Source organism: Podarcis erhardii (genome assembly GCF_964252035.2).
Source record: "Podarcis erhardii genome assembly, chromosome: 12".
NCBI classification, from domain to species: domain Eukaryota; kingdom Metazoa; phylum Chordata; class Lepidosauria; order Squamata; family Lacertidae; genus Podarcis; species Podarcis erhardii.
This window is the reverse complement of record NC_138513.1, coordinates 43611595-43625372: the sequence shown is the minus strand read 5'-3', so window position 1 is coordinate 43625372 and position 13778 is coordinate 43611595. Positions and strand designations below refer to the sequence as shown.

General features: G+C 43.8%; 1 protein-coding gene across 2 annotated transcripts in view; it reads left to right on the top strand.

Moving 5' to 3' along the window:
• DCLK3 (doublecortin like kinase 3) overlaps positions 1 to 12969 on the top strand; it is a gene marked incomplete at its 5' end in the record, with an annotated part of 30654 nt that extends 17685 nt beyond the window's left edge. For both annotated transcript variants that reach the window (XM_081834764.1, XM_081834765.1), the window contains 4 exons: positions 266 to 2145; positions 6187 to 6319; positions 8202 to 8369; positions 9354 to 12969. In XM_081834764.1, coding sequence (XP_081690890.1) covers positions 266 to 2145; positions 6187 to 6319; positions 8202 to 8369; positions 9354 to 9550 — 2378 coding nt within the window. In that variant the 3' untranslated portion in view covers positions 9551 to 12969. The remainder of the gene's footprint in view (positions 1 to 265; positions 2146 to 6186; positions 6320 to 8201; positions 8370 to 9353) is intronic.
• Between the last annotated feature and the right edge of the window lie 809 nt (positions 12970 to 13778).

Genomic DNA, 13778 nt, shown 5'->3' with positions numbered 1-13778 from the left:
AAATGCCTCACAGTCTATTTTTGGTGCGAGACAACACACGTCAATATCTTCCTTGAAAATTGGGGTTCCAAACTGGACAAATGTATTCCTGATATAAAGGGACATGTTAAGTGATATGAATATGCTAATAGGGATCAGTTAACAGTTAGCAGCTCTTTGGTCTGAGTGTCTTAGTTTTTGTGTATTAGGCCCACCCAACTTGCAGAAAATGTTCACTAGAAGTTCGTGGGGAACAAAAGTTGAATGGCTTTCTTTTCTTTTGCAGAACCTCGAGGATTTTTTGACCACTCTTTAAACTGCATAACGGAGAGGAGACTACAAGGCACTTGCCCACCAATTGGCCGTGGAAGTTTTGGGAAGCCATTCTTTGGTACAAACTGTTTCAGTTCCCCATTTATTAATTCCCGGACTGGTTTCCACACAATTCATTCCGAGAACAGCCCAGTAAAACCGAGGATTGTCACTGTCGTAAAACCTTGTGGGCACACAGTGAGGAAGATAACGCTGCTCCTAAATCGCCGATCTGTCCAGACATTTGAACAACTGATCGCTGACATCTCAGAAGCCCTTGGGTTTCCACGCTGGAAGAATGACCGCGTGAGAAAACTGTATAATTTGAAGGGAAGGGAAATCCGAAGTGTTTCTGACTTTTTTAGAGAAGGCGATGCCTTTATAGCTATGGGAAAGGAGCAGCTAACCCCGAAGAACCTGGAGGCGGCAATCCAAGAGCTTTTCCCTGACAACCCCTATGCACCTCGTACTGGAACCACACAAAACTGGGAACAAACTCAGAAACCCAAAAACAGGCTGTATGAAAAGTCTTCCAAACTGGAAAAGAGCCTTGAGCCCATAGCTGCCAAGAACTGTCTGGATGCCATATCTCCTAAACTAATTAATAGGCATGAAGTGAAAGTTCAGACCAGGGTCAGGCAAGAGGAGAAGGTGAGGACCAAAAAGAGGTGGGTCAGAGACAACTGGAATGAAGAGCAAGATGCAAAGCCATCTACAAAAGCAAGAGAATGCGAGAGATATTTTAATCAAGAGAAATGCCTTGAAAGTGAAGCAGAAAAGAGTTCGGACGTGATAGTGAGGTGTGAGAAGTGCCAAAGAGAAAGGGAACTCAGGCAAAAATTGCAGAAGGAAAGACAGACTGATCTTCCATTTGAGAGCAGGGACTTGAGTATGAGAACCTGTCAGAGATACCATGTAGAAAGGCCAGTGAAATTGAGAAATTGCAGGAAATTGTCAGAAAGCTCAGTGGAAGAGGGCAAAATTACATGGAACGATGCTGCTTGTCAAAGTACCTGGACAGCCCCTCTCAGCCATGCCAAAAAAGACTCGGAGAAGCAAAAAAGGAGCGTTGACAGAGAGCAAACTCTGGAAAGCCATAAGAATCATGATGAAGAACTGGGAAAGATGAAACCCATCGAAAGTCAGCGTACCATAGTAGGAGATGCCTATGAACTGAAGAAGGAGCACCGAAAATGTTCTAGAGTGAACCAAAGCTGTTGGTTGATCAAGGGTTCTCGGACAGATACTGAAAAACCATTGAAGATTCAGGGGAATAGGGAAGAGGTACGGAAACCGAAGGAGGAAGCTAAGGGAGTAGATGAGAAAGTAGGTCACAGTGAGGGTGAACTGATTAGGTATGAAAAGGAGGAAGAACATAAAGTCATCAAAGAGATTAACAAGACGCGTAGGGCCAGTGACGCAAAGCTGAGACATGATGTCTCAAGCAGAGCAGATGTGGAGAAGAGCTATGAGATTGGCAGAACCATTGGAGACGGGAACTTTGCTGTTGTGATGGAGTGTCATCACCGCAGCACTAATCAGAACTATGCTATGAAAATCATCGATAAGTCCAAGCTGAAAGGAAAGGAAGACATGCTTGAAAATGAAATACTGATCATAAAGAGCCTTTCCCATCCAAACATTGTCAGTTTGATTGAAGTATTTGAAACCGATGCAGAAATATACCTAATCTTGGAGTACGTTCCTGGTGGGGACTTGTTTGATGCCATAATCGAGAGTGTGAAATTCACAGAACGTGATGCTGCTCTCATGATAACTGATCTGTGCGAAGCTCTCGTCTATATTCACGGCAAGAACATTGTCCACAGAGATCTTAAGCCAGAAAATCTTCTGGTAAGTATTGGGAAATGTGCTGGGAGGGGGGCGGGGTGGCGTTTATGGGGTTGTTGTTTTTATTTTGATTATATATTTTGTGGTATTTTATTCTGATTTAGTTCTGTGAACCGCCCTGAGACCTCTGGGTCTAGGGTGGTATATAAATTCAATCAAGCAATCAATAATAATAATAATAATAATAATAATAATAATACAACTGAGGGGTTGTACTTGTTGTGTTGGACAGAAATACTAATTTTCAGGAAATGGATATACACTGTAGGGTGTGAACGTTAGGATGCTATTTCTGGAACGAGAGACGCGGAATAACTTCTAATATCCTTGCTTGGGACACAACTGACACCATTTTGCACTCAGTTATGGTACTAAAAATGCAACATGCAGTGCTTATAAACCACCCTTGCAAATAAGTCCACAAAACCTACTATCCCACAAAACCATTACTGGTCTTCCTATCCATGCGTCTGTTGCTAATTAGTGTCAGCTATAGTGACACCTTGAAAATTAACAATAATCAACCCTCTTTCAGTATACAAGACGTCCTCTGTGCCCTCTCACCTGTAGGTAACTTGTACCTTTCTCTGTTATTCAGGCAAGTGGCTTTTTACAAGCTTGCTATAAATACCTGTTTGATATGGGTATATGCTGCATGGACCTTATGACCGGCCGTGGTTCTCTCTAGTTTGTGCACATATGGCGAGATTCTTAAGTCTTCAGGCCCTATAATGTGAAAGCCTCCATCAGAGCACATTATTCTAGGTCTTGCCTAGCAATACTAGATGCTGGGGGTACAGTTTTTGTTTGTTACCTTATTACATATTTTTGTGTTCTTATATTGTAAATCACCCTGCCATCCTCTGATGAAGGGCAGCATAGAAGTTTAAATAACAACAACATTAACAACATCAATTTTATTGTTTGTACCCTGCCCATCTGACTGGGTTGCCCCGGTCACTCTGGGTCGCTTCCAACATGTAGTAGAACCTCTACTTATGTAGAACCTCTACTTACAACTGCCTCTACTTGGGCCCGATCCAAGTCGTGAGCTGTGGCAAACCCGGAAGTAAATACCAGGTTTGCCGCGATACACGCACGCGCAGAAGCAGCTGCCGCCATCTGCTCATGCGCATAAGGGCGCTTCTACCAGCGACCCATTTCACCTAAAGGACGGGCCGCTGGAACGGATTATGGTGGTAAGTAGAGGTTCCACTGTATATAGAAACATAAAACATACATTAAAAAGCTTCCCTATACAGGGCTGCCATCAGATGTCTTCTAAAAGTTATGCAGTTATTCATCTCCTTGACATCTGGTGGGTGGGCGTTCTACAAGGTGGGTGCCACTACCCAGAAGGCCCTCCCTGTAGTGACACTACTTGCAGTGAGGGAACCACTAGAAGGCCCTTGGTGGTGTTTGAAAGTTTAACTTAAAGGTAAAGAGGCACATTAAACAGCTTTTGTGTGGCTCCCTGGCTTTGCTTTTGTTCTTTAACGAAAAATCCACAGGTTTCATAAGAGAATAACTCGTACTTGCAAGGGAAAATATACTGACTAGAACAGATACCTTATGTACTGGCACCTCATTTGTTTTTGTCTCTTTCTTTTTAGTCTGTGATACTGAAGTTCAGTGATTACATCTCTTTTCCTCCCACATATCTCCTCTCAAACTCGCAGCCGTACTTCTTCTTCCACCCCCTTTCTCTGAGATTGATTTTCTGTACCCAGGCTTGAAAATTCAAGGAAGCTAAAACAATAAATAGCAGATTTATAGCCTCCCTCAGACAGAAAACCTTCCTAGTGAACCAGAAACCTGAAAGTCCCCCATCCAAAACACACACTTGATGCATCTGAGTTAAGAAGTGTTGATTTAACTGTTTGTTGTGGCAGGAGGCAGAGCGAGCAGATTCTGGTAGTCTCCAGCTCTCATCTAGGCTGGCTTCTCCCTCCCCTCTGCTAGATTTTGCAGCTGGAAACAGCCACATAGGTAAACTGAGGTGGTGGGGCCTTTCTAGTGATTAGCAGCGAAGATGGATGTGCGGTTGGGGACCAGGAAAAGGAAGACAGGAGGCACCAACCACCACCAGCAGCCTGCCTCATCCCAGTAAAAGCACCCTTGGTGTGGAACTGGGAAGGCCAAGGTATTTGAGGTCCATCCGTGATGGGAGTGGGCATGGATATGTGGGTAGATGGGCAGAGGTTGACAAGTGGAACCAGTTGTTTCTGATGAGGCATATGCCTGTAGTTCTGCTCTCCATTATATGAATATATTTGCTAGTTAAAGTCCCTCCTTCCGTCTAGTCTGCCTGATTCTTCCTTTGAATTTGAATCACCCGACACCACCTGTTTAATAATCGTTCTGATAATGCTTTTGCACAGCATTTTAGCCCCTTTCCCACGCGAAATTGTGCAAATGAGAATGCAAAGTGTTGGGTTGAAATAGACGACAGACGAGTGGTGGGGTGTCATATGGGAGGCATCTCTCGAGCATGTCTCGGGGAGTCCCTTTTATTGAATATTACAGCATTGCCACATATGTTGGTTAACACAAGTACAAAGCAAAGGTTACATATAGACATTAATCATCAATAGATTAAAGGGTGGGAAAGGGAACACAGAATTGGACAGGCGTTATTAAATTATAACTAGTGATTAATATAGCAAGACTTAAACAATTAATAACATTAATATATAGCATTCAGCCGTAGATGTGGTCAACCAAGCACTAAGAACAGGTCAGAATGCAATGTTTCCGTGAACTCATGGTGAACTGAACATTCTAGGGTGATGTGCAGAAGCAAAACTTTCCTTCACAAAGGATGAAACACTGCCAGATCATAGAAATGTTGAGTTGGAAGGGAACACTGAGGGTCATCTAGACCCACCCCCTGGAATGCAGGAATCTCAACTAAAACATCCAGGACAGATGGCCACCTCTGCTTAAAATCCTCCAAGGAAGTAGAACCCACCACTTTCCACACTTGAGATTAATTTGCATTACATAAGCACACTTCAGTTTCTTTGACAATAGCAAGCTTGGAAATGGTGCTAATAGAAGCTTAAGCGGTTATACAGAAAAGAATGCAGTGGTACCTCAGGTTAAGAACTTAATTCGTTCTGAAGGTCTGTTCTTAACCTGAAACTGTTCTTAACCTGATGCACCACTTTAGCTAATGGGGCCTCCTGCTGCTACCGTGCCGCTGCTGCATGATTTCTGTTCTCATCCTGAAGCAAAGTTCTTAACCCAAGGTACTATTTCTGGGTTAGCGGAGTCTGTAACCTGAAGCATATGTAACCTGAAGCGTATGTAACCCAAGGTACCACAGTATTAACAAGGCTTTGTTCTGTTCCATTGGTTTTATGCAGGCCTGGGAATATAGAGGGAGTCTAGTTCCTGCAAATGTTTTGAAATAATAATGTAGTATTGCCATCTTGTGTTGTAAAGAGATACAGCATAGAGAAATGCAAAGATTTGAAGCGTGCAGCTGTGGGCACTTGTTCTTTCCCTTAAATCACTAATGACCTGCTAACCAGGTTACTGTAAGGACTCACACATAAATTCATACTGTAATTTGAAATATAATTCTGTCATTTGAGATATAGTTATGATATAAGTAAAAAAACCTGCTCCTTTTCCCTTATGGGGTACCCAAGAGCCCATATGGAGTCCTTTTGTAGGTTCTCTGTCGGTAGGAGAAAATAACATGAGACCAACCAGAGAATATTGAGAAGCAAAACAACAACAACAACAACAACAATAATAATTAAAAAAAATGGCAGGGGGAATCATATCTGTGGACTTTTCCTGAACCAGCAAAAATATTTATAACCACTTCATGACATCACAGTGTGTGGCAAGGGAAAGCTCACAAGTGACAGCCAGCTATATATGATGTGCTTTTTCCCACCTGCATGTGCTATTGAAATAAATGCTGCTCTTCATTTGGAAAGCCTGTGTTAGGTTTGTGTTAAGGCGAAAGTTCTTTGTTTTCTTATATTCTTAAGGTGCAGCTTGTTCTGAATTTTTTTTGTTTCTGCACAGGTCCAGCGTAATCCAGACAAAAGTACCACATTGAAACTAGCAGATTTTGGCCTTGCAAAACAGGTGACCAAACCCATATTCACCGTGTGCGGAACTCCAACTTACGTTGCTCCTGAAATACTGGCTGAGACTGGTGAATATGAAGTTTAACTCATTTAATACGCTCCAAATAATCTAGTGTATTGTCCTATTATTCAAATATTTGTTAGATGCAGTATTGAACAAGAAATATAATTGGGCTTCTCATTATTATTTTTTCCAACAGTTTGCTGTCTTCTGGATGAGAGCTTGTACAGGGCAGATAAACATACTCTACGATATTGGGGGGACGCGGGTGGCGCTGTGGGTAAAACCTCAGCGCCTAGGACTTGCCGATCGTCAGGTCGGCGGTTCGAATCCCCGCGGCGGGGTGCGCTCCCGTCGTTCGGTCCCAGCACCTGCCAACCTAGCAGTTCAAAAGCACCTCCAGGTGCAAGTAGATAAATAGGGACCGCTTACCAGCGGGAAGGTAAACGGCGTTCCGTGTGCTGCGCTGGCTCGCCAGATGCAGCTTGTCACGCTGGCCACGTGACCCGGAAGTGTCTGCGGACAGCGCTGGCTCCCGGCCTCTAGAGTGAGATGAGCGCACAACCCTAGAGTCTGTCAAGACTGGCCCGTACGGGCAGGGGTACCTTTACCTTTACCTAGGATATTGGGATGACCACTAGCTTCTTTTTACGTATCCCGCTTCTCCATATTCAGTTCCTTAATAGTGTTAGAATTGATGGACAGGCTGTACTGGGTTTCTTTCGAAAATCTGCTTGAAAACCCTGCTCTGTAAGCTGTGGGGCAATTTTCCCTCTTGACTTTGTAGCATGAAAGCTTAGGTTGTGATGTTCTAAGAAAGGGTAGAAACCTGAAGCAAGTCGTACCTTCCTTGCTTTCTAGCAAAGTCCAGGGTGGATTGCATCTTGGAAGAATGCAGTCACTGGATTCCCCCCCACCCCCGGAAGTGACAGCACCCTCACTGCTCCATCATCCTAATGTGATTTGGAAAAAAGAGGGCTTTAAAAACTGCTGCTTATTCTTACTATGATTCCCTGCAACATCCTATTTCTTTGCTAAAGGTGGTGTTGGCATTAGTGAATCTTTCAATATAGCACCAGCAGATTCTTTGCACGCAACTTTTGTGCATGTTTACTTATAGAACAGGTTATTGGTGCTATCCTGGGAATGGGGGATGATAGAAAAGCTAGAAAAAGTTTAATGGGGATTCCCAAGTTTAAAAAGATTAAGAAGCACACAGACTGCACTACTATTGTCAGGATGCTGTCATCAGCTCCTGGCTGGTTGCCCAGGAAAGTATAAAGACAAGGAAAAGTTTCTTACTGTCCTTTTTTATTCAGTATTTACAGAGAGAGGCTGTAGAACCCAGCCTCTTGGATAATGGTGTTGTCCTGAGTGAGTCTCCACCCCCCTTCTCTTCCATTTCCTCATTCGTCATCTTCATCACCTCCTCTACGGGTGCTGCTATGTGCCCTCTGTCTTTGAGCTCTTTGCTCTCCTACTTTCGAGGCTCGCTGGATTCTGGGAGATGGAGGGTCTGGAATGATTTCTAATGACAACGTGTCAGCCTGGTGTTGCTATGGCTCTCCCACGATTTCCTAACTTTCCCCCTCATCTGCCTCTGAGCTGCCACCTCCCTCAACCCCCTGTTGTAAATCTATACTGTCTTCCTCTTCCTCTTCCTCCTCCCTGGAAGGGTCAGGAATGGGAAGCAGACTCCACCATTCATCCTCTGCCCAGTCACTGACAATAATGCACCCTTACATTTGAGTAAGTCCCATTGAAGACCAATGTAACTTACGTCTAACTAGGCATGTATGTGCGCTGCATGAGTATAATCTCTGTGCCGTTTGAAAGGAGATTTTTCATTTTACTCCAATATTTCATTTACATTTTTAATGAAAGCGGCTGTTCCTTATAAACTAGTTGCATATGTTAAAGATTCTGGATTTATCTTTCTGCTCCCCTAGGCTATGGACTAGAAGTGGACATGTGGGCTACTGGCATTATACTCTATATTTTGCTTTGTGGATTCCCCCCCTTCCGGAGTCATGAAAGAGATCAAGAGGAGCTGTTTCGAATCATACAACTTGGGCATTATGAATTTCTCTCACCATACTGGGACAACATTTCAGCTGGTAAGTTTCCTAAAAACAGACTGGGGAGTTGATAGCCAGGACTGTGTGTGTTGGACAATTCTGTGATTTATGTTGTTGGCATCCGTCTTTCTCGAGAACTGCAGAATTTAGTTTTATTGGTCTTTTTGGCACATACCATTAAACTTTAGCGTTATGAGTTTGGTTAGATCTGATAAGAAAATGCTGTTTTTAAAATTGCCTTGAGATCTACTCTTAACATTGCCATGGGCAGCAAAAACCTCTCCCATGATCTGCCTGCAAGTCTCACTCGGTGTGGTAGAGTTTGCAGCCGCGCTATCTGTTGAATATTCTGATGAATTAGACCAGGCATCCCCAAACTCGTCCCTCCAGCTGTTTTGGGACGACAACTCCCATCATCCCTGACCACTGGTCCTGTTAGCTAGCTAGGGATAATGGGAGTTGTCGTCCCAAAACATCTGGAGGGCCGAGTTTGGGGATGTCTGAATTAGACCTACTAGTCTCCACCCCCATCGTTCTGCCTGGACACTGAGGTCCAGCGCCAAGGGCCTTCTGGCTGTTCCCTCACTGCGAGAAGCAAAGCTACAGGGAACCAGGCAGAGGGCCTTCTTGGTAGTGGCACCCGCCTTGTGGAACGCCCTCCCATCAGATGTCAAAGAAATAAACAACTACCTGACATTTAGAAGACATCTGAAGGCAGCCCTGTTTAGGGAAGTTTTTAATGTGGGACATTTTTATGTATTTTTTATCTTTGTTGGAAGCTGCCCAGAGTGGCTGGGGAGACCCCAGCTTTGTGGATTCCCCCCCTTCCGGAGTCATGAAAGAGATCAAGAGGAGCTGTTTCGGAGCCAGATCAAGGGAGATCTGGCTGGGTCTCCCCAGCCACTCTGGGCAGCGTACAAATAATAAATTATTATTATTATATACTGACTGTTAACTGTCACCCCATTTCTCCAGTTTGTTCCAAACAACTCACGCTCACTGCTTTGTTCTTGCCCCTGACAGCTGCAAAGGACCTGATCAGCAGACTCCTTGTGATTGACCCCCAGAAGCGCTACACCGCCCAGCAAGTTCTTCAGCACCTGTGGATCCACACAGCGGGGAAAAACAGCAGCAGGAACCTCCAGAGAGAGGTGACCATCAATCTTGAGCGCCACTTTCTGAGCCAGCGCAAGGCTGAAGCTAGCAACAAAGACTCGTAAAGGTGCGCCCAGGTGTACTTAATGAGCCCACTGTAAAAGCACACTTATCAAATACTCTTAAGGACTGAGCTCAGGGGAAATCCATTATTCCTGTATGAAGACAAAGCCCCTGTGCCCCCAAACTGAATGGCTAGTTTCCTGTGATGTTATGTGCCCCATTTCCTTCTTTCTACAGTTGTTTTTTTTTAAAAAAAAATACTTGGGGCAGGGGTGGTGGTGAACAGCCTGTTTGAGCAATCTTGGGAACCCAACCTTGAAATATTTTGGCGGAGGATGGAATTGGCCTTCAGTTTTCTGGTTAGCACATTTGTCACTGGCTCTCCAGATGCAGAAGGAAGCTGGGCTGGTCATAGCATCGTGGTAGAACATCTACTTTGGACGCAGGAGGTACCAGATTCAACCCAGAGCAACTCCTGGTAGGACTTGAAGCCCCAGAGAGCTGTTGCCAGTCATTGTGTTCAGTACTGAGCTAGCTGCACTGTGGGTCTGACTCCGAATGAGGCAGCTTCTTCAGTTTCTGGCCCATGAAAATGCGATTTTTGTTCTTGTTTTCTTTTTGGTACGTCTGCGTGCACCAAAAGGCTGCCTTAATGTTAATCTAATTATCTGAATGCTTCCAACTTTTACACCTGCACCTTTTCTTTGGGGTGAAGAGGCCACGTCGTGGTGGTGGAGGCATATTTTAAGCAGAACTCACTTTGAAAATGCTACCTGCAAAGTCCTTGTTGAACTGTTAACTTAAATGGATAAAATTGATTCTGTTTGTAATCCGTCAACATGTTTTAATAAGTTTACATACTGGTCAGGACCCTAAGAACTACTTTTAAGTGTGCATGAGGACTTGTGAATGTGTGTGACCAATGGCATTTTTTTTTACTTAAGAGTAAATGTTCGTACAGTTGTACCTTGGCTGACGAATGCCTTGCAAATTGAATGTTTTGGCACCCGAACATTGCAAACCCGGAAGTGACTGTTCTGGTTTCTAAACATTCTTTGGAACCCGAATGGCCAATGTGGCTTCTGCAGCTTCCGATTGGCTGCAGAAGCTTCCTGCAGCCAATCATAAGCCCTGCCTTGGTTTCCGAACATTTTGGAAGTCGAATGGACTTTGTTCAACTTCCGAGGTACTACTGTATTTCCTTTTGGAAAGTATCCTCAATTTACAAAGGCAGCTTGCCAAGGGGCAGTGATAGGGAACTTCCGGCTTTCTGGTCTAGTTAGATCTGCCAGGCTTCAGAGCTTAACCTACCAGGCTTTTTGGAGCAAAACCACGACCACCTTTCCCTAGTCTGATGTTGTATATGATGTCAGGCAAGGGCAAGTTCAAGCAACAACTAGAATAATACAGTTGTAGGATGTGGAGTTTTTAGGGAGTCCACTCCCCTGTAATGCCGGAAACCTGGCTAAAGCAGAAGCTATGGCAAAAGGGAAGACAAATAAGGGGCGTGTGCTCACAATTCTTCCTTTGCAGGGACATTGTTCCTTTGTATCTCTGGCTTGAATTCAAACCAGGCTATAAATGAAATATTGGGAGCTCACGTAGAGAGCACTCTTGGTTCCTTTCTTTGAAATTTCCTGCCCACCTGTCAGTGACTTGGTTATTAAGGACCCTGCCCCCAGCTGGATACAGTTTCCAAGGCCTGCCATGGGGCACAGTTGGCTGTTTGAGAATCATAAGCAAAAAGCTTCCTTGGGAATCTAGAATGAGCTGCGTGTTCTTTGGATCCTGGCTATTGAATTCAGCCTTGGTGTTATAATTTTCTTTGTAGATTTATAGCATTTGTATCCTTTATTGTTGACGAACTGGGATCGTTCTCCCTGTACGTGTTGTGTATGGGGGAACCTTGTTTCAGGTGTATTTAGATACATATAGATATATATAGATATACACAAAAACACACACATAAAAATATAATATTCTGAACACGTAATAGAAAATATGAGAAAAGTTAATAGGATATTGTGCTAATAGGATGTGAATTATCTTCAAGAAATTTTATCCCCTTATAAATAGTGAAGAGTTGGAACATATAAAAACCAGATTCCTTTACTTTTAGATATGGTATCAAACACAGTCAGTCCACAAATCTATGCTGCAACAGATATTTCTATTTCCAATATTATGCAATTCAAATATTTAATTTCTCATACTTTCTTTGGAACATCATATTTAAGTTGTTGCTCTGTACAGCCCATGAGAGAAAAAACAATACGAGTATATCCTGCTTCAACATAAACTTTAGCAGTGAGTCTGGCACTTCAACCAGGAAACTTTAAATTCTGAGGTTGCATACATTCCAGCTCCGGAGGTTTGCAACATCAGCATCTAAAGCCACTGGGGTTGCCGGATTCGGTAAAAACACTTTGCCATCTGCCCTGCCCTGTTCACTCACTTCTGTCTCCTTCACGTCAGGCTCCAGCTTCTACCTTTAACTGAATTAGGACCAGGGCCAGCCCACCTATGAAGCAAGGGGAAGCAACTGCCTCAGATGGCAGTATCTGTAGGGCAGCAGATCCAGCCTCCAAGGAATGCATCGCTTGCAGCGATGGCTGCAGCATGGTCTTTGGAGGCTGGATCTGGTGGATAGAAGTGGCCTCAGCAAATAGGTCTCTTCCCACTGCTAAGGAGGAAATGCCAGGGGCTGTCTTCTGGGGTCTCCTGGGGGGGGGGTCTGTACCTGCCTGGTGTGATTCAGAGCAGGCCCCTATCTCCCCCATTATGGCCTTTGATTCCCACTTTGAGTAAGGTTGACTTGATTCCCTCGCTTTTCCCCAATACAGATCTTCCCTCCCCCTTTTGTTCCTGATGTAGATATTTATTCCCCACTTGTTCCCTTGTAGATTTTTGCTCACCTTTACCTCCCAGGTGGGCAGGATGACGCCATTTTGTTTTTTGCCTCAGGTGCCAAAATGTCTTGAACCGTCCCTGGTTATGACTGTCTGTATCCCTGATAATGTTGTGAGAAGCCAGTGATATGCAGGGAGAAATAAGAAGACTGATCAATCAATCAATCAATCAATCAATCAAATCAATCAATCAATCAATCAATCAATCAAATTGATGTTCACTCTAGAGAAACCAATTTTTCATGTTTCCAGAACAAAGTTCCAATTTCCCCAGCAACTCTGGTTACTACTTACAAAGGAAACCGGTCCACATGTGTAGATTCAGCTAGAGCATGGAAATGGATGGAAATTCATATGGAGCATGGAGGTGGCTGATTGCGACACAAGTCATTCAGAGCTTCACCTTTGTTCCCTCTCCATCTTCAGTTTCACGGGGTGGGAGGAATCAAAACCTGTTGCCAGGTCTCCGCTGCAAATCTGCCAGCACTCTTTTTGTCTCTTTTAACTTTTCATCCCTTGTTTTTACTGTTCTAGATTGTAACACTGAAAAATTAAACAAAAACTCAGGAATATCTTCCTTGGTGGTGTCTGTCTGTTAAATAGTCCTCTCTCTCTCTTTACGGAATAGCCTCCGGTGCGGTGGGGAAAGCTCATTTTGGGAAATTTGAGGAAGGAAGCTGTGTACAGTAGACTTGTAAATGCTATGGGCCTTAATCAAGCCAACATGGATTTACCGTATTTTTTGCTCCATAGGGCGTGCCAGACCATAGGGCGCACCTAGTTTTTTTTTTGGGGGGGGGGGGAATAAAGATTTTTTTTTAAAAAAAATTAAATTTATTAAAAACACGAGTAATAATTAACAGTATAAATACTTTCCACTAGATTTTGATGTTTGAACTTTGAGAATGGGACAGTTCACACTTCTCACAAACAAGCTAGATCAGTGGTTCCCAGGCATTTCTCTCCATGGACCACTTGAAAAATGCTTAGAGTCTTGGCAGACCACTTAATATTTCTTTCCTCTCTGTTGTAGCATGCTCTGTTAGATGCTGTATGATATTTAATTGTATTTTTAGAGACACACCGTGGACCACCTGAATCGAGTTTATGGACTACTGGTGATCTGCAGACCACAGTTTGGGAAGCCCTGACCTGGAGAGCTAGGCTCGTTCTTCATGTGCCTGACGTAGTCATGTCCAAAATAGAGTACATGGGGAGTTTGCTTTAGTGCATTGAAAAGCGTGTGTGGGTGAATATTTACCCCTCCCCGATTTTAGTTACCTATTCCATCTTTCCAGGAACTTGCTAGCCCAGCTCAATGCTTGTACCAGCTCAACCTGGAAGAAATATGAAGTGATAACTTAAAGCAGAGGAGATGTAG